At 36.0% G+C, this 24,365-nt stretch overlaps 1 protein-coding gene and 1 long non-coding RNA gene across 2 annotated transcripts in view; both read left to right on the plus strand.

Annotated features, from left to right (window-relative positions):
• The window catches only part of SLC27A6 (solute carrier family 27 member 6), a 36,668-nt gene extending 25,577 nt beyond the window's left edge, over positions 1-11,091 (plus strand). The window contains exons 6-10 of the mRNA XM_014882356.2: positions 3,108-3,198; positions 4,979-5,177; positions 5,760-5,857; positions 7,834-7,964; positions 10,008-11,091. Of these exons, the coding sequence (XP_014737842.1) occupies positions 3,108-3,198; positions 4,979-5,177; positions 5,760-5,857; positions 7,834-7,964; positions 10,008-10,184 (696 nt within the window). The 3' untranslated portion in view covers positions 10,185-11,091. The remainder of the gene's footprint in view (positions 1-3,107; positions 3,199-4,978; positions 5,178-5,759; positions 5,858-7,833; positions 7,965-10,007) is intronic.
• A 3,661-nt stretch (positions 11,092-14,752) lies between these two features.
• On the plus strand, positions 14,753-23,255 carry LOC148219806 (uncharacterized). Its single transcript, XR_015799632.1, has 2 exons — positions 14,753-15,870; positions 17,260-23,255. It is a non-coding gene; the product is annotated as an uncharacterized LOC148219806 (long non-coding RNA).
• The last annotated feature ends 1,110 nt before the right edge of the window (positions 23,256-24,365 follow it).

The raw sequence follows: 24,365 nt of genomic DNA on the forward strand, positions 1-24,365 counted from the left end.
GGAACTATCACAGGAATTCAAATCTCTTATGCAAAACTATATAGATAAAAATCAGCTTTGAGCTGAGAAACGTTTATATCTTATAACAAATCTTAAATAATTTAAATATATAATATGGCTTTCACACAGCCATTCAGAATTAGTATTATGCACTTCTTCATGCAGTTGTAGAACTTGTGGCAGAAAACAAATTTTTTAGTTTAAAAATAAACAAAGTTAGTTTAAAGTAAATTTTAAGATCCTAGAAGAAGACTAGGTTCGAAGAAAGAATACTGATGTGTAAATCCAAGCAATGGAAGCTCCTAAGTTCACTGGCCAATGAAAATTCATGTTGTTTTTTCTCTTTCGATTAATTTTGAGCTATAATACAAGTGTTTTCTAAGGTATTGTATTCTTACATGTCATGATTAGTCGATATCAAACATAGCATAAACGATTTGTTTCTTGGTTTTGTTTACTTTGGCTAACAAAGTTGTATGGAGGACCTATGCATCTGCTGTTTACAGCATAAATAATGCATTTCAAGTATATTTTTAAATCTGTCTCTTATATAAAGATGTGATGGCACTATGCGCCAAATTTTTTTCTTATATTTCAGTTTTTAAAGATGTTTGAAACTAAATCTAGTACATGTAATGCTTTGTTTTAGAAACCAATATTTTACAAGAAAATTCAAAAATACTTCATCTCTAAAACCACTAATAAAAAGCTTCTGCTCTCTATTTTCTGATAAAGGTTCTTTGAGCATTCCTTGTAAGTTGAAACTTTAGGAATGTCAAAACTGCTTTCAAAACAATATTGAAATTCACGTATTTACAATCAATTAAAAAAAAGGTGAGGGAAACTGTTACTAGATAACATCTAGGCAGCATGGTAGTTAACAATGTTGCACATTAAAGAACTTTGTTTCAGCTCCCTAAATTATGCTTTTTGTTTGCTACATTTATGTCATGCTTCAGAGAGTATAATGTTAAAATGATGAATGTTGCGTGCAGTACTCTGTGAAAATAATACGATAATGCTTCAACGGCTCATGTCCTCGTCCCATTAGAGTTTAAATAATGAGGTGAACCAAATGTTTGTCTGTGTCCATACTAAATACTTTGCTGTGGAGCTTTCATTTTCTAGTATTTAATATGAAAAGCAAGCTGCTTAGAAAATTATTTAGCATGGAAAAGTCTTTTGTGCAGGTACAGCTGTTTGCACAGACTTTGTATAGCATATTTAATACAAGATGTGGTATTTCCTTTTAATTATATATTTGCATTATTATTATTTCAAAAGCCTAATTGGAATACACCTTGTTAATACTCTGGATTGGCAGGCAAAAAAAATGTATACAACATAGCACAGTTATATATAATAATAGTCTCAACAGTTTTTAGATGATCTTGGTGAAGTACAGTTTCTGAGTGCTTATAACAGCTTAAAATAATCATTCTTTCAGCTCAAAAACTGTATCTTTTAAAAATACTACTCTATATGATGCATTATTTTAAACTATTCTAAACAGACACAAAAAGAGAATAACATTTAATTTCCTACCATTTCATTTTTGTTATTTATATTACTCACTGCATTTGGTCATACGAAACTTATTAAAGTAATAAGGTAATATCAGTGTAAAAAGAAAGAAAGTGAAAAAGAGTAGCATTTAAATGTATACAGCAAAAAAAGGACCCACTCCCATTCTGTTCCTCAAGAATAATCAATTATTTTCTAATTGAAGCAAACTTTCTGTCTCTCAAATTCTTGACTTTAGTAAATGGTTTAATCTGAGTTTAATAAAAGTAATTACCCTTCACTTAATTAAAATAATGTTCCATTCCTGAATCATTATTTTATTTTGCAAGATATGACCTTTTTCCTTTAATCGACTATCAAAAACATCTTTTTATTTCAAACTTAGGGTAGAAGAAAAACACAGTGCTGAACATTGAAAGGACTCAATGAACCGGTTTTGTCTGTATGAGACTGAAATTGTGGTATTCATGTTGCTCTTTATTCAGATTTCTTTGAGAAAAAAATATTTGATATATTTACAACAAATATTTCAAATTAGGATAAAGATGCAACTCTTCATCCAAGTCAGTGGCAGAAAAGTTTGTTTTAACATCCTACCCTTTACTTCAGTCACTTCCATGTAACCCTCATTAAGTTATATTGCATTTCTTTATTGTGAAGAGTGCAGGTGTATATTCATGTTTTATAAAATTGTTCCCTTATTGCCAATAATTCTCAGGGGAAGATAATTTCCTTGATTTCACTAGTTGTTAAACATTGCTGATACATTTCTTTTTGAGAAGGCAACACGGAATCCCAAGCCAGGCAAATTGTCTCTTTAGAATAATAAAGAGACAGTTTGGACCACTGCAAACACAGTTGTCCAAATAGTGTCAGGCCGTGTCTCTTAAGGGTCCAGTTTGGATTCATATCACAGCAGAAAAATGAAGCAAAATAATAGTCAAATGCCGTATATTCAAGAAAAAAAACAAACAAAAAAAAAAGAAGATGAAGGGAAAAGAAAGTTTTGCAGTTGCTAGTTTAGATAGGAGTATCTTTTCTTCTCCTTCAGTTTGCTTGGAGCCCTGGAAGGATTTACCCTTCTGCTGGTGCTCACTTCCCACCACCATACAGCAGCCTGAGAAAACAAGAGGGAAGAACTGACGCTAGTTAAGCAACAGTAAAGCCCAACAGGAAGCAGATTTTCCTTTGTGAGGCCTTTCCTTTGCTAGCTGTTTTTAGTGCCAGAAGACCCCAAGAACATGTCATATCAGCCACCACCAGTAAATGTCACTTAAATACTAGAAATAATGCTTCTATTATGCTGACTCACATTGCTCTTTCACTGATGGTGTGTATCCCATAACTTACTTGTAAGAAAATTAACAAAAAGACATTTCTATGTCTTCATTTACAAAACTGTTTTGACGTTGCTTACCTCCAGGAAATAGCATAGATTTACATACAGAGTATTTTCAGTTTTAAATGAAACAGCATTCTCCTTTTAGATGAGCAAGAGTGGAATACAGGTTTCCTTATGCATATTTGCTGCCACCAGATGTCACTGTGTAGATGAGTAACAGATGATTTCTTCTCTTTTTTAGCTTTTTTTCCCATTTGATTTAATCAAGTATGATTTCCAAAAAGATGAACCAATTAGAAATAAGCATGGTTGGTGTGAAAAAGTTAAGAAAGGTAAGTATTTATTTTAATAGGATATTGCAGCCTATTGATTTTAATAAAAATACTTCAGAGAGTTGTTTTAAGGAACATTGCTATTGTGTTACTGCAGTTTACTAAATTAACTATTACTCTTTGCTCTGAAAAAAAGCAGATTTTTGATCTCAGATAAAACAGCATGAAACATACCAGTTCGGGTATCAAAAGCACTCAGGAGATCCTTGGATATATTCACAGGAGATTAGTGTTCAAAAGTAATGCTATGATATTATCTTTGAATTTATACATCTGTGTTTTTTAAAGGAGGTTAACATAAGGAAATGGTTGCCTAAGAGATCTACAGGAAGGGCTGGTGGATTAGAGCAAATGCTTTTTGATGAGAGATTAAGTGTTTCTAACTAAGTGATGTGATTCAGCTTAATAATTAAAAAACCAAAACAAACAAACAAACAAAAAAACCCAAACAAAATCCCTAAATTGATGATTATAGCTGTCCTAAAGATATTTATCAAAAATCACGGTTATGCATTTTTTTAAGTGTTATCAGATACTGGAGTATATACTGAACTGTGGGAAGGTAACAGCTGAAATTGAAGCAAGAAAAACCTCGTATTAAAGGTCAGGCAGACAGCTTTAATAGGGGGCTGAAACGGATTTTTCAAAGGAGTTATGAGATTCTCTAGCAGTTGGAAATCAAATGTGGGCACTTTGAAGGTGATATGTCCCCAAAAGCTGGAATTTTATCGGAGTTTATCTCTAGGGATGCCAGACTGACCTGTGAAGGGAGCACATGCTCTAATTAGACACTTGGTCTAATTTTTTTCCAACTACACCACTCAGTCTAATGAAAAGTATTATCTCTGTCTATAATCTTTGTCTTACCCATGTCTGATTTCTTCAGAGCATTATGGCTGCAATGATATTACCAGTGAACTAAATACTTTAAACACTACCAGTTTATGGGGAAAAAAACACAGCTCTTTTTCAAGGAGTCTTAAATTAAAAATTATGCACACCTTTGGAATAATTTTGATACATTTTCATATTTATAGTGCTTGTCTCTGTTGCAGAGCATTGGAAGTCTTAAGCTGTATTGTTCAGAACTTGGTCAAAAAGTTTATTTCATGCAATTTTCCCATATTCTGCGAACTAACACCCTGGTACTCTACATGCATAAGAGGATGATCCTTTCCCCTACTCTCCCTACATTTTGAGGAAGAAAAATTGTATTAAACTTTTATATTTTACATCAAAAAGTATATTGATGATGCTACATCACATTAATGAATATTCTTAAGAAGTCACAGAATATTCTGAGTTGGAAGGGACCCACAGGGATCAAGTCAAACTCTTTAAGTGAATGGTCCCCACAGGGATGAAGACAAGCTCAGTGTTATTAACACCAGACTCCAACCAGCTAAGGTAATTTCAGTGTTCTTAGAACTTCTGAAAGGAGACTAAATAGGGACAAAGTGCCTGGGCTGAGCACCTACTTTTGACTAGTTTAACACTAGTTTTACATTAGGAAGCTGATAAAGCTGACACTCATAATGGAAATTTAGTAATGTGGGGAGTCAATTCAATATTAACTTGAATTGTGCCCTTTCAGAGCATAATAAATTACTAGTGAGCTTACAATTGATAGATGACCATTCTGGGAGAAAACTGGTGAGTCACCAAGAAGAAATACAAGTGACTGTGAATTTGCGTGGACGATATTGCAATAATATTAATGTCAGGTGCAGAAATGTCCAATGATATTTTAGGTTTATATTCTTTTATCTTCTCTGTATAGGTGAGGCTGGTCTTCTGATTTCCAAAGTCAATGCGAAGAACCCCTTCTTTGGTTATGCTGGCAGTAAAAGACACACAGAAAAGAAATTACTCTGTGAGGTATTTAAGAAGGGAGATCTTTATTTTAATACTGGAGATATAATGGTTCAAGACCATGACAATTTTCTATATTTTTGGGACAGGATTGGAGATACCTTCAGGTACAGTTATTGTTTCTTTTTGTATTTCTTCATTAAAGATATATAGAATAGAATAATGTGGTTATACTTGTTTTCAACTGGAACTGTTCAATTTATTGCTATTGTGATGTAGTTTATAATGATTCTGAAGTGGATGATGCAGGCTTAATTTTGTCACAAGTACTCCGTGAGTAATAATCCTGTGGAGATGAATGGTTAATTTTCAGAATAGCTTGTAGAAGTTCAAGCTCTGTGAACATGCTTTTCAATAAACATCTAACTAGTGATGGATTTGCTATGAGCAAGGAAGTCGGATACTGATGTGGAGGAAAATGTATCAAATAGCAGAGATTGGTCACAGTTGATATATTTATATAGATGTAAAAAGCTTGGAAACAATTGTATTGATCTTCATTTGCCCTTACAGTGTTACAATACCCAGTAAGGTTTAAATTGCAATATTGTCTTCTAGCGATCAAATTCCCATGTGAAAAGTGTGAAAAAATGTGAGATAGTCTTAGTCTGAAATGAATGGAGTTTCCACTAAAGTTTTTTTAAAAGGGCAGGTGTCACGGGGTTAAATTATTTTTTCACACATTTTAGATGGAAAGGGGAGAACGTTGCCACTACAGAAGTTTCTGATGTCATTGTAATGCTGGACTTCATTCAAGAAGCAAATGTGTATGGTGTGTCTGTGCCAGGTAAAAGCTTGAGTTATACATTTTGCTTCTCCCACGTTCATTTTTAACCCTTTCTATTTAATGTTTTAAATATATGAATCATGTTTGATTGAGTCATCTGTTTAATACCCAGCTAAAATGTAGATACAGATAATGAAAATACAACCCAATTGTGAATGAGCCAGTGAATCATGCATTTTTTTATCTGTATGCAATGAGTATTTTTGAAAATCTACCATGCATGCATTTGTGATAGCTACTTAACCTAAATTAAAATATTAAAATATTAAAATATAAAGATTAAATTCACATCTGTGTAAAATCTAGACACGCATATCAAAATAAAATGTCAACAAGGCAATTCTGAAGTAACTCTAAAGGAAAATACGTGAAGACATTTTTCTGTCTTATTTCACTAAGCCCCATAAAATAACTATAAACAGTTAAGTTACAAAACCAAGAAATAAGTGAAAAAGAATGCAAAGGGAAAAATAAATTTGGAAGGAAGAAAATACATTAGTTTATTTTTAATAGGGGTTTTTTTTGTAATTTCTAATGAGATTGTATGGGCTTGATTCTCATTCTTCCTAAATCTTTTTTAAAAAATTCGTGCTTGCTCTCACTGGGATAAAAATAAGTTTACATATAGGAGACTGCTCGGTGCCTTGCTTTCCATTGGTGGCTAAAACAGTGTTGATAGCTTAACAGTGCTTAGCTATCACTGACCAGAGCTTGCACAGAACCAAGGCCTTCTCCATGCATGAGGGTGCTGGGGACAGCAAGAACGTGGGAGCAGATATAGATGGTACAGTGGTCTGAAACTGACCAAGGCGATATTCTGTACCGTATGATAGCCCATGCTTAGTTTTTAAAGCTGTAGGAAAAACAGCGGATGAGAGGTTTGTGGTTGTGCTACTTGTCTCCCCAAAAAACGCTGCATGTTCCAAGTGAGGCCGTGCCCTGCAGGAAGCAGCTGGACATCTACCTGATGATGGGAAATACTGAATGATGTCCTGGTTTTGCTTTGATTGTACTTGTATGTCTTTTGCTTTCCCTATGAAACTGCCATTACCTGAACACTTGAGCCTTGTTTTCCTTCACTTCCCATCCCATGGCAGAAGGGATTGAGCACAAAGCTAGCTGGATGTTTGGTTGCTGACAAGGATAACCCCACCACAAAATGAAAAAGGAGTTTACAACGAGGAAAAGTGTCACTTACCTGTATTTTAAACAGGAAACATCATAGAAGATTGTCTAATAATCAGATTAAGAAGTATGAGATGCTAATTTCCTATACAACACTTACCTCTTTACCTATTCAGTTTATCTGACTGTCTTGATAATTGCACTTAAGGATAAACAGATCAAATTCCCTACAGATTTTGTAGTATTAGCAAAAAGATAAACTGAAACAAAGATAAGGTTGGCAAAACATCTCTGCTGTTACTACTAGCTGATGGTTAAAGTGTAGTTACTTTTGATAGCTGAAGTTCAGTGCTTTTACCTTGTACCCATTTTGTTCTTTCCCAAAGACCCACAGTGCTTTCTTTTCCAGACAAAACAGTAAGAACATTTAATTGCTGTCTCTGTTAATTCAGATCCACAATTTTGAGAGAAGATACTGGCAAGAGAAAGAGACTAAAACAGAAATGAAGACATAATTGGCTACTCCAGGAAAGAGGCTCTTCACTCTTGTTTTCAAGAAAGGAATGTTGTTGATATTTATCCACATTTATCGACTATATCGAGCATAGGACTTCATTTAGTCTTACCCGCCATAGTCATTTACAGCATTATTGCTAAATTGATCACTTGAGTGATCTCCAAGTACATGTAATACCAAATAAAATATGAATGAGATCTTGCAAATTTACTGAAACTCAGAATACGATATATGACTGTTTGTTAATGCACTATGGTATTTTTTGTAAGGTTTATCACTACAATGTCAACTTTATTCATGTTACAAAATCTTAATCTCATTTCCTTTCATGCAGATCATGAAGGAAAAGCAGGAATGGCTTCTCTTATTTTAAAGCACAATGCATCATTAGACTTGGAGCAAATGTATAAGCAAGTAGTGACCTATCTACCAAGTTATGCTTGTCCCCTTTTCTTAAGAATCCAGGTAAGCTGCATTATTGCACTGTATACACAAACATCTGCATCATTTAAACAGACATAGTGAAGTGAATAACAGAACGTGCTTGTTCATGTATCACTATATTAGTTTTAGACCTGGTCCTGTTTGCTGTCTTCATTAATGGAGTCCTGGAAAAGGGATTACACAAAAAGTCAATGAATTTGCAGATTATGTTTAAATGAGGGAAACTATACAAATGAGCAAGGATAGAGATCATACAAAAGGATTTGGGGAGATTAGAAGCATAAGCATGGTTAAAGAAAAAATTTCAGATTTAAAAACATGAACAATTGCATTTGGAGAAAATCTAAAATCCATTTTATTTAGTGAAAATGATAGAGATAAAGCAGGAGATAGTGGCTGTGCAGAATAAAACACGTTATTTTCTGTGTAACAATGACAAATATTAAAGCATTTGAAAAAATACTAGGTAAATTGAAAAGGTGAATAAAAAATGTGTGTTATTGTCACCACAGTAATCACCAAAGTCATCCTTACTAGTGCACTACTTTGCTCTAGTATCTGTCCAGTTTAGGGGAAAAATAGTTCCTCCCACAGAGTGCAAAAATGTGAATATAATGCAGTAGACTACACAGAACTAGGAAAAAATGTGAGAGTATAAAAAACATAACAATATTGATAATCATGATAAATTAATAAATCATGATAAACGAAGTCTGATGAGCACTTTTATTTCTGGTGTTTTGCAAACATCATGATAAAGACAAACAGAAAAATATTTCTTGAGATGTTTATGAGGGAGTCCCCTAAGTTCGAGGAGCAGATGAAAAAACCCATTATTGTTTAAAGAGAGAAGTTAAGTTACGGGAATTGGGATCTTAGACTACCCAGAGATTGAATAAAGAAGGGAAACAAAATATCTGTGAAAGACCTTGAAAGTGATATATGTGTGTATGTATCTATCAATCTATCCCATAAGTGCAGGAAGATTTCTTGCAAAAGCATTCTGATGTGAGCAAGCAAGATTAGACTTGAGAATGTTGCAAGTTAGTTTATGAAATTATAAATACCTAGTCTAGATTCACTCCTGTACAGCTGTACAAAAAAACCTTTTACACTGGATAGAGAGAATCTGAATCTTGATATGAAGTATCTGCAATTTGAATTTAAATTAAAATTTAAATGCCTCCATGACAGATGCTTTGCTGTTGGTACAGCTGTCATTAACCAAGAAAGAAGGTAGTGGGTGGAACTTGAAGGGATAAAAATTAAAACATATTAAGCTTGATCTGACAAATAATCGTACTTTATATGTCAGATTTAGATTTCTTGGACCAACCAGAACAGGTAGATAAAATTTGTAGGTATGCGTGGAGTAGATAAAAGGGCTCTTTTACATTTTTATTGAATTTAATACTTAATTTTTTGTATTCAGAGATTGTTTGCAGATATAAAAAAATATAAAAACAGAAGAGAAGATGATGGAGAGAGGTCATAAAGCTGGGCTAAGTAGAGGTATTTAGGACAGAGAAGATAGTCTTATTACAGATGCCTTGCAGCACTTTTCCAAGGGATACCATAGCAGTGGAGCTGTCTGAAAACAAAATGAATGGTCAAGATCCATCTTCCTTTGGACCTGGCTGAATATGAGTATGGCTGATCTAGTACGTGATTCTTTCAACCCCTTTTGTGAGGTGACAATAGTCATAGTAAATTTCCTGAGTTTTATCATTGAGGAGTTCTTGGTAATAACAGGTTTTACTCGCAGAAGCTTCATGGTGTGTAGTTTCCTTTTATAATGTGCACAGTGAAGAAGATCGATTGTCTTGGGCATGCTGGGGCTACATATACCACATGTGACACACTGCTCAGGGATGCAGAAAGAAATGGGCTCTAGCTTTTGTCAGCCACGTGTCTGATGGGTCTTTAGCAGCATGCAAGCTACAGTTTTTCAGCACAATGAGAATAAACTGACTTACATCAAGTAAGACTTTGAAAAACAAATGTGAATGTGAGTAAAAGAAAAGTAGCTTCTCTTTGAATAATGTATCTTCTTCTCTACTGCAGGAAAAAATGGAAATGACGGGAACATTCAAACAACAAAAATTTCGACTTGTGGATGAAGGTTTTAATCCATCTACAATTACTGATCCTCTTTATTTTTTAGATAATTCTAAGAAAGCATATGTCTTGTTAACCAAAGAATTACATGAGAAGATCTTATCTGGGAAAATGAAGCTTTAATTAATTGACCATATCATAGGCTATTAAGGGACAGTCTATACAAGCTATTTTATGAGAGAACAATGCAATTAATTACCAGTATTTATACATAGTTATTCAGAATAATCCTTTTTATATTTGATATTTACATTCTTGCATATTTACTCACTTGATCATTTTTTTTCACTAATCACTTTTTAACTCTTGAGACAAATTTCTAAGCAAATAACCTATATAACATAACTGAAATCTATTTTATATTAACTTTGGAATACAAATGCTGAATCTGATACTTTTTCATAGTACTAAAGGAAATAAATGATACATGGTATGACACATGGTAAAAAAAGAATCAGCATATAAAAATACCGTGTCACATGTTGAGTCTAAAGGGAGTAACATTTTTTTCCATGGTTTTCATACTTCTGAATATGTATTGTAAGAAATAAAGGCTTGACACTGGTTGGAAGAAAAAAACTTTTCTGCAGAGAGCTTTTCTGATGTAATATAAGATAAAAGAAACTGAAGCAAAAGAAAGTCCTCCAAACAAACCCAAATACTAACCTCACTGCTGAGATTTTCTGTCATAATTTGTGCTCTTTCATTTGTTAAACTGGCTGTTTGGAGTGCCAAATTCTGAAGACAAAGTGAACTTTCATGAAATGTGTAGCAGCAGATCAACAATAAGCAGAGAAAATCTGCATACTTAATGGGGAAAATAATTTATACAGCATAAAAAAGAATTATTGCAGCACTTTATGTCATGCATATTGAGTAACAAATAGCTTCCATAATCTTAGTAATGACTGCTAGAGATCATTATTTTATGAGTATTGAATATAGCTGAATTTTTAAACCACTAGATTTTATGTTTTAATAATTGCTTTTTCTAAGTTTTAAAATAAAGTATAAGATTATTTAAACCAAATACCATCCGATCTCAGTTTAATTTAAGTCTGATTGCACAAACTCTGTTTTTCAGCCTCTTTTGATGCTTTATTTTCACAGTGCCCTCTTCTAATGCAGCATGATGCCCACTTTGATCAGCCAGAAGCAGTATCAGAGAATACTGAAAGAGTTACTCTCTTGAACACTGGGCATCATAAGTCTCTCTTCCATCATAACAGTGGTATGAAATTTGGTTCTCATGAAAGAGTAGGATGTAACACAGTTTAAAAATAATTTTCTTGCGTCTTTCTACCTTTTTAATCTAACAAGACATTAAGACCTGTGTCAATTTTTGAATCTTTGATTATTGCTTTAATTGATTTTCTTTAAAAACCCAAACCAAGGATGCAGTGAAAAATATGTCAGGATCATAACTTAATTATATTTTTGAACACAATGTTCTTTATGGGGCTGCCAGTTTCAAGAAGGAAGTTTACAATGTAGCAATTTAGAAACCAGTGAGAGCTAACAAATACACCAACATCATGCCTTAATGTAAAGCATGTAATGGGCAATGAGGAGAACTGTTGGATAAGGATGGTGAGAAGTCACTATGATCTAGCATTTCCTGAGCAGTCCCACTTTTTCTGTTTGTTTAGGCAGGGAATGTTTACAACTTCCTGAGACAGATGGAACTGCCATTACCTAGTCAAGAACTACAAATTTAAGAATGAGGTATTTATTATAAAGTTAAACCCCTTTGCATGTTAGGCTGAAATTTTGAGCGAAGGATTGATTGTTGAAATCAAAACTACTTTAACTCTTACACAGGTGTATACTGAGTATACAGGACCCCTTTTATTACAATAGTAAAGATTAAGTCCTTTCTATGGAAAATAATTTTTTTTGCATTTAAAAAAAAATCCACAATATCATGTTTAATCTTGTAGTAGAATACAAAGAATTCAGTGAGATCAATTGCTTAGCTTTGGTAACATACTTAACACTTCTAAAATTTATTTACCTTTATAATACTTGATCCTATATGACTAGTGAAAAGGTTCTACCACTTCAATGCAACAAATGCAAGAAAAAAGAGGGAAAGAAAATACATGAAAAAAGAAAAAAAAACACTTTTCCATTAAAAAAAAAAGACAGAAATGAAACCCAAAAGCTTGTTCATGAGTTCAGCATTTGGTCACTTATTTTGTAAAGTATCTAAGATGAAGAAGATTGTTTCTGTAAACAGTAGTTGGGTCAGAGAAAGCACCAGAGGAAGAACAATGTCTGTGTACCACTTTTCATGCACTGTCCACTACAGGATTAGCCAACCAGTGTTTTCAAACTCTTGGGGGCATTTTCAGCAGCAGTGGGATTCTTCTAACACCTGCCTTGGGAGCCTACAAATGTTTGTTTCCCAGCTGTGAGCACTAGTGAAGTACAGAGTTCCAGCTTCTCCCATGTAACCAAGATAACCTGGGCAATCTGCCTGCTCTCAAAGGCAACTAAACCAGTTCTGTTCCATACAGTACCCCAAGAAATAGGATGTCCAGGAGATCAAGAAAATAATAAGCTCTGTATTTCCTAAGGGAAAAACAGGCTATTACTCTCTATCTAGTACTTTTCCTTCTTTTAGCTAGTAGGTTGGGTGCCAGCAGATACACTGAAGCATGTTCCAGCAAAATATCACATTCCTCATGGATACCTAAGTTCTCAAACCAGCACTGCAGTTAGACAGAATAATGTCATACACCACAAAGGGTCTTCCTTTCAGAATGAGAAAATATTGGGACTAACGTGTTCATTTCCTACCTTCACATAGATCAGCATTTGAACTGGCTGAGGTATGAGGGTTTGAATGTTGCTGCAAAATGATGTCCCCGTATTTGTCTGGGAAACTTAATTTCATACAGTAAGTGGTAAAGAAGCAGATGAAGGGTGGCTGGGGTGTGGAGAGGGAGTTGCACTACTAACCTCATACTAAACCTGGAAGGGAGAGAAAGATCAAAATAAATTAGGGTAATGATTTTTGAGATTTAATATATATATTTTTTCATCTATTTTTTTAAGGAAGGGTCAATGATGAAAGAAATGTTTATTAATTAAAAAAGAAAAAAAAAGAAGTTGGAGTTACCATTCAGTAAAGATAAAATTCTGGAAGGGTAAACACGTATCCCCTCTTTTGTCTTGGTGAATGTGGTACAGTTAATACAGTTGTAGTCTGTATTAATTTTCATAAATCTTTCTCAGGATCCTCAGAAAACAGTAAAAAAAACACAAGCAGATCATGGCCTGAATTTTATTCTCCTCACCCAAGGCAGTTAAATAGAGTTTTTAAAGAAAATTCTCATACCTATAAGAGCAACCATAAAGAATGTATTTCAATTGACATACAAATTTCCTGCAGATGACATACAGAAAACACCTTCTACTGTTGATTTTGCACTTTTTTTTTTTTTTGAAGAAAAAAAGAGGTAAAGACAGGAGGAAGCACTCTTTCCTGCATTTTTTAAATCTAAAAATATTGGATGGCTAAAAGAATAGAAAAGGCAAAAACGTTCATTTTCAGTAGCCTGTCCCTAGCTAACAATGCAACTAGTTATTTGATGTGCATTATCACAGCAGAAATAATGACACATACCAGTATATATGAAACTTATTTAGTCAAGACAAATTTCAAGCAAATAATGTCTCTGTTTAATATCTGCTATTGCAAAATTTAGATGCAAAAATTCAGCAGACAGCCAAAGAAAAGCTGCATGTGAACAGCAGCAATTTTAGAAATAATTTTAGTGTGATGTGTATTATTATCAGTGCTGTTAATAATTGACAGCATAATGTGGCAAATAATTTGGCCATAAAGGTAACATCAGAAGATCATCTGATTGTGTTCTGGTACTCAGGAATTAATACCTTACACATTTCACCCTAATTAGACCAATAGGTTATATGATTTATGCCATGATAATTTTAAATAAACTTGGTCGTTAGCAGAGTGAAATGCAATTCCTATGCCACTAAGAAGTCCACAAGTCTGAGAATCTTTTAGCAAAGTAGACTTCCCTGAGTTTTTCCAAAGGCTGCAATAAGCACAACCCAAATCAAACAGGGAAGAATTGCTTTAGCAACACAACAAAGCAGTCCTTGTGGCTGCCTTGCAGTAGGAGGTACACTGGCCTATTGCTATTTGGAGCCGTGCTGGCACCATGAGGTTTGCATACTTCCTGTTATTCCATAGTCCTGCATGACAAGTGGGTGGTTTTGCTACATGTCAGCTGGACCACACACACATATTTATAAATAAAACGGGCACTTAGACTGGCAGAAAACCATTGGTTATTGTGTCTCCTTCATGTAACTGATACTGCTATGCTGACAAAAATAATGTTTCTTAGAAGTGACATTAACAAGTAACAGCATTACCCGTATAGAAGGGCCCAAGTGTGGTAAGATGCTTTTTGTGGTGGTTCTGGGTTTAGAACTCAACTAAGTATCTCTGTTCATCTAAAAACCAACAAATCAACCAACCAGCCATATAAAACCCCAAACCCCAATATCCACATTATAGCAAATACAGTAAATAGTATTCAATTATTTGAAATGTATCTTGCAAGAAGGGAGTCAATGCCTGTGCAAACTGCTAAGTACAGATAAACAGAATTGTCAGTCTCTTACAGTGCTTATGCTATGGAAGGGCATATATTTGGTGTTAAAATAGTTCTTAAACATGTGGATTTGATCCAAAACTACAGAACTTATTTCAGTATATATAATTTACCTGACAGAATTCATTACTAATCTCATTTTGCCAGGCTTTCATGCATCATTGTTAACTATATGTGGCCAAAATATGTAGCAACAGGTGCCCCTATGGGATGGTAGATGACAGAAAAACTAATTGATGGCTTTGGGAGTAATGACAAGAGTGTTATCTGTGATTCAAGAAAAAAAAACCAAACATGTTATAGTGATTATAGTCATTACCACAATTTCAATTCATTTCTCTGTTTATTCTGCCTTTCTTGTTTATTCTTTTCTCTTTGCTAATAGCAAAGCATACTTGCATTCCTAATTTTTTAAAATTGGTAAGAGTAAGTCACTGATGCTGAAACCAGTCATGTCATATTAGAATTCTCTTGACTCAACAACATGTACTGACTTTAGTAATCTCAGCACAGTTTAATACTCTGTATGTGAAATGTTACTCAGGGGGATTTGAAACATTGAACTTGTTATGTTCTTGGTGCCTTTGAAAGCATAGAAATTAAACGTGCAAGCTTTAACAGGCAGCAACCTTTGAAAATATGGGAAATTACTTAAATTTTTCTTCAAACATAGGATATAATCACAGTTATTTTAAAATCTAGCTAACGATGAGATCATTAAATACTTGCCTAGATATTCAATAATTTCTGAACTTTTTTTCCAAAGTAATTTCCACTACTTACAGTACTTTTCTAAATACATGCATCTTCTACTAAATGCTACTAATTTTCTCCACTGGGTGGGCTGCACATTAATAATAATACACTTGATCAACAGTGCACCTTTTATTTATTGCTTTTTTTTTTTTTTTTTTTTTTTTTTTAAATTTTATTTTAACCAGCCATACTTTTTTCACAGCTTTTGCAGTTTAGGCAGAAACACCTGTATTATATCAGTCCTAGGTCATGAGAAACTGTGACGACAGATTAATTTGTGACAGACTGTACTCCCCATGTATAAGGATTCAATTTTCTGGTATGGAAAAACACGAAGATGGATCTCTGGAGAGGCATGCCTGAGCATTAGGTCACTCTGACAGCTTCTTGTCCTGAAGGTATGTGGGAATAGAATGCTATCTCAGATCTTGCTCTCATTACATTTCAATGATAAGACTTCCCAATAATTTAAGAAAATTCACAGACAGAAAAATAGACATGAACATCAAAATTGTCTTCTATTTATTTTTTTTCTTTATCAAGGAAAACTACCACCTACCAGATTTAATGGGTGCATAAAGAGCTAATGATGTCATTCCTTCAAATGTCAAAGGGTATTTATTTATTTGTCAGCTTCCAAAACCAGCATGTAGTTTGCCTTTCACTTCACTAACATTACAATGAAATTCAGTACTTCTAGAGCACAATGCTATTGTGATATTAAATGAACACCATGAGTATGGCTGAAAAAACATCTCTTAAATATCTCCATCAGCTGCATTTCATGGTGCAAACTTTGGATAATTTTTCCTGAGTTTTTAAAAATAAAGGTTTTAAAGAAATCCCAAATTGGCAGTAAACACTCTATATCCCAAATGAAACACTGCAATTTAGGGAGTTGGAGTAGATTAAACCAATCAGATAGAGTGAGATACAAAGAGAAAATAGTAGGTTTCAAACACCTTACAATCTTCTGGTAGAGACTTGTAATTTTCCCTGGCTATGTAGATTTTCATAACAAAGTGGGATTAAGTCCTGAGAATTTTTTTTTTTTAAAGCAAGAAACAAAACACTACCTATGAAAATGTGGACTGTACTCCAGATTTGTGAGTAGATCCTTATTTCTAATAATCTACATGAAAAGCTTTCATACAGAGATTAAGGGACTATCATTTTGGAAAAGTCTGGATTAAAATTCCAAAATTATGGCACATTTTTCCTCATACCCAGAGCTCTTCCACTTGTAACCTTGTAACCTTCTACCTTTACCATATCTTTAATTCTTTTAAGCATATGTATGTATGTATGTATGTATGTATGTATGTATGTATGTATGTATGTATCTATCTATCTATCTATCTATCTATCTATCTATCTATCATCTTTGTCTGGAGAAGAACAGCCTATGGGAAAATAGAAGCCTTCCAGTACCTGGAGGCTACAAGGAAGCGTGGAGATTGACTTTTTACAAGGGCATGGAGTGATAGGAGAGGGGAGAATGGCTTTAAACTGGAGGAGCATAGATTAAAATTGGATATTAGGAAGAATTTTTTTACTGTGAGAGTGGTGAGGCACTGGAACAGGTTGCCCAGAGAAACTGTGGCTGCCCCATGCCTGGAAGTGCTGACAGTCAGGTTGAAGCTCTGAGCAACCTGGTCTTGTGGGAGCTGTCCCTGCCCATGGCAGAAGCTTGAACTAGATGATCTTTAAGGTCCCTTCCAATTCAAACCATTCTGTGATTCTGTGATACTAAACAAGAGATATCTAAGTTCCTGCTTCATTTGCAGCTATCATGCTTCAAGAGCAGAGTTGCTCATTTCACAGCCGAGTAGCTGAAGGAAATGGAGTTGTTACAGGAATTGTTTCAGTGCCTCGCTCAAGAGCTCAAATGCTGAGTGAAATTCACAGGACATCATTACAGAGCCTTAAAAATGTGAGGGAAGAGTTATATGCCTGCAAATGAGATCTACGGAAGTAAGCTCAAAGAGCAAGAAATGCCTAAATTGACTAGTAGAGACCAGTGAGAAGAAGATTATGTCTTAAATCCATCTCCTGTCAGCATGTAGGCATCTAATTCTCATTTGCTGGGAGCACAGAGATAATTCAGCTCTCACCTAGGATTACACAAAACCAATTTTTTTTTGCAAATGCAAAAAAAAAATCTACAGATTGCCATAAAAATGTAGCCATATACATTCAGCTCAATTTCTATCCAAGCATTTAATGAGAATCATACATTAAAGAGAGAAAATTATTTACTGATAACATGTGAAAACCTTGAAATGTATCTCTGCAGTAACAAAGCCATAATCTGTCACAAGATAAGGAGAACCTCTTTCGGAGTATTAAAAAATATAACTCAATTTCCATTTTGCTAGTCACAAAAATCCAATTTTCGTGAAGAGAAGCTTACATCTAACCAAATGCCTGTAATCTGCCATTAAAAAAGAGGTTTTGTTGGGAAATTCACAGATCAAAACAATATGAAGTATGATTCACCATTGTCTCAGTCTGGTTTCGGTAGATTTCTGCTACAATGAGTAATCCCTATGCCATTTTTCAGGTATATTTTGAACTAGCTTGAGGTAATAAACCTTCTCCAGAGGTTCAGACTATTTTTAAAGACCCTTCTCTTTTGCTTTATTTAAAATAAATTTCGTTAGAGAAATGTGGCATACAGAAAGAAAATTTTTGTGAAATATTTTTGAGATCACTCACTTTGTTCAGCTATCTCATAATATTAAACAATACCTAACTAAAATGTTGATCTTATAGTCTGTATTTTTCTCTATGTGATGTTCAGTACAAGTTTCTCCTAGAAAACTCATGACCTAGTTAAGGTAATCTCTGCCTTGCTTTGGTACATAAAAAATAGTGTTAAAAAAGGAGTTTCTAAAAAACAGTTTCCAGGCCTGATTAAGGAGAGTCAGGGAATTACCAACACCTTTTTATTTACACAGCCAGTAGATGACAACTAACCTCATGTTAGCTGACTGTACTTGTTTTGCTGGCAACTTCCACAGTTATGTTCCTGTGGAATCTGTATATTCAGGCATATTCAGAATTTAAGTGGGAATCATTCCTTCTGCAACCCATAAATCACAGTATCTTGCTTTCTGTCACCACCATCCTGTCTCTGTTAAAAAAATAAATATTCTAAGTGTAGGAGTCAGCAGTACATTAAAACTGCACAGTGTAATCAACTGAAGCAATACACTAGATAGCATTGTTGCATTTAATAAAAGATCTGTTGCATTCAATAACATATTAAAATAAAAATGTGTGACTCATTTCTGTTGTAGAAATAGTTTTACATATATGTTTCTTAATCTGCAAGAGAATTAGGTATTAGCTGTGACATTAAGAATGGAGTCACTAAGAAGCAGTTATTTGAAAACACCACGTCATTTCAGAAACTGCAGATTTTAGAAACCTTATTAAATGTTTTTTTTAACAAATAGGATTTGTGCTATAACTGCTAATTCACATATATGGCAGGTGGTGGTCATTGCAGAGGTTATCACTGCAAATTCTCACATTACACCAAGCAACGCAGACAGCTCGAAGCCATAACCTTGCCTTCAGCACTAGAGTTCTGCTTTTCCTTTTCTGAACCCCAAACCACACACCTAGTTGTTCCATTTTGACATAAACCCCCAAAGATTAAGAAAAGTGGAAAGGCTTTCAGCTATTGAAACCCTTTAGTAATACTGAGGATGCTGTTCAATGGAACACACTGAAACACACAGGAAATAATATTATCCCTGCATATTCTATTGCATCATTCTTTGTTAATAAGATTCTGTCCAAATTAGTGATTTTTTAGCCTTAGCTTTCAACAAATATTCATTTTACAGCCCATCTTGAACAAATAGTCACAGAAACCCTATTCCCACTGGTAGAAATCTCTGCAAAGACAAAGAGCTCTAAGAAAAACAAAAAGCAGTTTAAAAAAAAATTCTTGCTTCAGCTTTTATTTGGGTGCTACAGCAATAAAGCCTGACTCCAGAAACAGCGTTGCAACTACTAAAGGACTCATACACATTTATGTATGTGTTTCCAAAATGGGTCAACTGTCAGGCAGCCTCGCTCATATGAATATGATCTATTAATTGTGCATGTGGTGGTAGACCTGGAGTGATGATGAGGCTATTCATCCTGATCTCTCATAGATACTTACAATAGATCCTAGCTAAAAATATCGGTGCTCTGGACCTCTTCTTTCTCCTATGTTATGTTATTCCATTTTTTTATGAAGTTGCTTTTAAGGAAAGAAGAGGCAAAGGATAATATTTTGTTAATGCAGAATCACTCATGGATTAAGAAGTCCTGGAATTAAACCTGTGAATCTCCTGAGAAACGAAAACCACATTCTGCTAATGCAGAAGTTTGTTAGGCAGATGTTCCCAATGACAGTAATGAAGTTAGAAAGCTTTTCAAAGAGCTCTTGAGTTAGTAAATTACATCCTCAAAATAAAATATTTAGAACTGGGAAACCGAGGACTGGAGTGACTGATTCAAAAATGGATAAAATGGAGATAAATGCCGACAGTAAAAGAACAGACAGAAAATAGTTATTTTCTCCTTAGAAATCTCTGACAGTTTCCTCTGTCTTACAATTGGCTGATATACGTCATATCAGTGGAACTACACTTTTCCAATGTAGGTCAAAGCCTGCCAAAGAGAAAAGCATGTCAAAAGAAAATGCAAAGGCACAATGTGATAGAAGCACTTTGTTGATATGCATAGCTATTCACACCAAGAAAGGAGCAGAGGGCAAGAATCCTTTTGTATACAAAATCACATTACAGAATTTAGCTGTAAGTGTTTGCACTAGTTTCGGCTGGGATATAATTTATTGTCCTCACAGTGTTAAGTATGGGGCTGTATTTTTGACTTGAACTGAGCACAGGGTTGATAATACAGAGATGTTTTTGTAGTTGTTGAGCAGAGCTTACACAGAGCCAAGGCTTTTTTTGCTTTTCGTACTGCCACAGTGGTGAGGAATTTGGGGGTGCATGGGAGGTTGGGAGGAGACACAACCAGGACAGGTGATCCCAACTGACCAAAAGGGTATTTCATACCATATTGCATGTATATACACCATACCACATCATGCTCAGTATATAAAGAGGGAGGTAGAAGGAGGAAGCGAAGGTTTGGATTGATGGCATTTGCCTTCCCAAGTAACTCACGTATAATGGCGCCATGCTCTCTTGGAAACAGCTGAACACTTGTCTATCCATAGGAAACACTGAATGAATTTCTTGCTTTTCTTTACTTGTCTGTATTCCTTTTGCTTTCCCAATTCAACTGCCTTTACCTCAACCCACTGGCTTTATTTTCTCAACTCGTAAGTTTTCTAGTTTTAGTACTTAACAATTCTTTCCCAGTGCTGCTGTTGTAGGAGTGAGCAAGCAACTGCGTGGGGCCAGGTTGCTGGCTGGGGTGAAACCACAATAGTAATCTATTTGTATTTTAAAAGGCTAATGTGTTCACCCAATGATGCATCTGCCAAATCTAGCTTCATGCTACACAATTACAAACCTCATGTCAGAACCTTGTGTGCACCAACAGGGTCTTCAAGTTGCTTCACCAGGTGTCTGGCATCCAGCTGAGGGACAAGAGAAGCTACCTAAGGTCCTTCCTGCCTTTGATATGGAGCTGTTTCTACCCTCAGACATTTGAGTGATCTTTAATGGATTTTATGGGTATCATTGAGCCCTGGCAGGTACCTTGCTGATTCTATGCATGAAACTAGGCAAGGAAGGCAAGAGATCAGCAAGGTTTAGTAGGGAACTTCTGGTCAAAATAAAGGGAAAGAAGCAAATGCATAGGCAGTAGAAACAAGGACAACCTGGGAAAAGTATAGGCATGAAGTTTGGTTGTGTAGGATTGGGTAAGGAAGGTGAGGAAGACCAAGGCAAAGCTGGAACTGAACCTAGCAAGGAATGCAAAGAATAACAGGAGAGGCTTCTACAGGTACATTAATCAGAAAAGGAAGCTCAAAGAACCTTCACATCCCCTGATAAACAAAACTGATAACAATGGATTGAGGGGAAGGATGAGGTACTCAGTAATTTGTCTCCGTTTTCAATGGCAACCTCTGTTTTCACATCTCTCAAGTGGATGGACAGCAGGATGGGGACTGGGGAGCAAAGTTCCTCCCACAGTGTGTAAAGAGCTGGTTCATGACACCCTGAGGAAACTGAACATACATAAGTCTGTGGGACTCTATGAGGTGCATCCCAGAGTCCTGAGGGAATTGGCTGATGCACTTGCCAAGCCACTCTCCATAGTATTTGGGCTCCAAAGTCCTGGCAGTCAGGGGAAGTCCCAGCTGACTGGTAGAGAGGAAATATTGTACCCATCTTTTAAAAGGGTGGGAAGGAGAACCCTGGCAAGCAGGGACCTCCCAGCCTCACCATGTGCCTGGGAATATCATGGTACAGATCCTCCTAGAAGCTAAGGCACATGGGGACAGGGAGGTGACTCAAGACAGCCAGCACAGCTTCACCAAGGGCAAGTCCTGCCTGACCAACCCAGTGGCCTTGAATGATGGAGAGACCATGTTAGTGGACAAGGGAAGGGTTGAGATGTCATTTATCTGAACTTTTGTAAAACCTTTGACATGGTCTCCCACCACTTCCCTATCTCTAAATTGCAGAGATGGATTTGACTGGTGGACTGTTCAGTGAATAAGTAAATTGGTTGGATGATCACAACCAGAGGATGGAGGTCAACAGCAAAGAGTCCTGACAGACTGGTAACAAGTCCCTCAGGGGTCTGTTACAGGGACCAGTATTATTTAATATCTTCATTAATGACACAGACAAGGGGATCAAGTGCACCCTAAGCAAACTGGCAGATGACACCAAGCAGGGATGCAGCTGAGACACCTGAAGGATGGAATGTCATCCAGAGGGGCCTGGACAAGACGGAATTCCTATTACCCATGGGAATCTCATGAGTTTTAGCAAGACCAAGTGCAAAGTGTTGCACCTAGCATATGGCAGCACCTGGTACCAACACAGGCTGGGGGAATGAACACATCAAAAGAAGCCCAGTGTGTTGGAGTGTGAAAACAGAGGCCTCTCTGAGTCCCTCAGAGAACAGAATGCAAGAATTAAATTAAAAACTTTTAGAGAAATTAAAGTACATTAAGAACATTAAGAGAAATTAAAGTACACAGACATAAAATAGAAGTGTAAGCTTAAGTTTTAAGTAACTAAGAATATGTTTAAGTGCCTTAAAAGGTAAAAGCCTTAGAATTTAGTGTGAAAAAGAAGCTGCAGTGAGAGCTCAAACACAAAAAGAAGCTTCAAAAACAAGCTGCAGCGAGATCTCAAAAATATAGTTCTAGCCATAATAAAAATATAGTAAGACTATTGCTTACATTCTTCAGATAGGCCCTATGAGCAAATTATATGTAAACATTTGTATTATAGAACCAGAATTCTAATATGTTTGGAAGAAATGCTTCAGATTCGTGTTTTAAGCTCATTGGGTAATTTGTAAATATGAATCTGTGTATTGGAGAATCTCTCTCTCTCTCTCTCTCTTTTCTCCCTTCTCACCACCATCATCATCGCCTGGAAGAGGACAGGAGTCGCGAATGCAACTTTGGCCCTCCCGGGGCCTTGCACCAGGACTGGCTTCTTCTAATCGGGACTTTACTTCTATTCAGAACTCTATGCCACAAGCTTTTAGCTCGGACTTTAACACTTGGGAATCTTTGCCTTTTGAGACTTATGTGCCTTTACAATAAACAACTTTACAGTAACTAACAAGTGCTCTGCTCTTCGAAGATTTAAACCCACAGCAATCCTGACATCTGGGGAGATGGACTTGGGGGTGCTGGTGGATGAGAAGCTTGACATGACCCAGCCATGGGCACTCCCAGCCCAGAAAGCCAAACGTGTCCTGGGCTGCATCCAAAGCCGTGTGGGCAGCAGGGGAGGGAGGGGATTCTGCCCCTCTGCTCTGCTCTGCTCTGGTGAGACCCCAGCTGGAACCCTGCACCCAGCTCTGGGGTCCCAGCACAGGAAGGCCAGAGGAGGGACACCAAGATGATCAGAGGAGTGGAGCATTTCTCTTATGTGGCAAGGCTGAGAGAAAAGGTGATTGTTCAGCCTGGAAAAGAGACGGCTTAAAGGTGACAAAATTGTGACCTTCCAGGACATAAAAGGGGGCTACAAGAAGTATGGAGAAGAAATTTTTACAAGGACATGTAGTGACAGAACAAAAGGGAAAGGCTTTAAACTGAAATAGAGTAGGTTTAGATTAGATATTAGGAAGAATTTCTTTGCTGAGAGGGTTGTGAGGCACTGGAACAGGTTGCCCAGGAAGTTGTGGGTGTTCCACCCCTGGCAGCGTTCAAGGCCAGGCTGGATGGGGATTTGAGCAACCTCGTCTAGTGAATGGTGTCCCCATCCAAAGCAGAAGGTATAGGGCTAGATGACCTTTAAGGTCCATTCCAATCCAAGCCATTCTATGATTCTGTGATTCTATGATTCTAACCCCGACCTGCTGTCTTGACTTTCTTGCCTTGAGCTAGGATGTACCTCATTGCTAGAGACTGGGCTGGTCTTAAACTGTTCTGCTTTTCCATTTTGACTGCTGCCAGACTGTGTCCTTGATGGTCAAAGCATTGCCTCAAACTGGCTGGCTCCCATCTCCAGTGCCTGAACAATATTTTCCTGGTGGAACAGCCCACATGTACAGAGCAAGCCCTTCACACAGAGTCAGCTGTATCTAGAATCCCAAAACGGATAGTTCAGAAGATTCTGCAGCCCAAAAAATGAGGTTTATTATGAAAAATGCCATTAGTAACTATTCCTGGAGACTTCTTTTAATTTAAATACTGCATTGGATGAATTCAATGTCTTCAAGG

The sequence above is a fragment of the Sturnus vulgaris genome, chromosome Z, assembly GCF_052056855.1.
Source record: "Sturnus vulgaris isolate bStuVul1 chromosome Z, bStuVul1.hap1, whole genome shotgun sequence".
Classification (NCBI taxonomy): Eukaryota; Metazoa; Chordata; class Aves; order Passeriformes; family Sturnidae; genus Sturnus; species Sturnus vulgaris.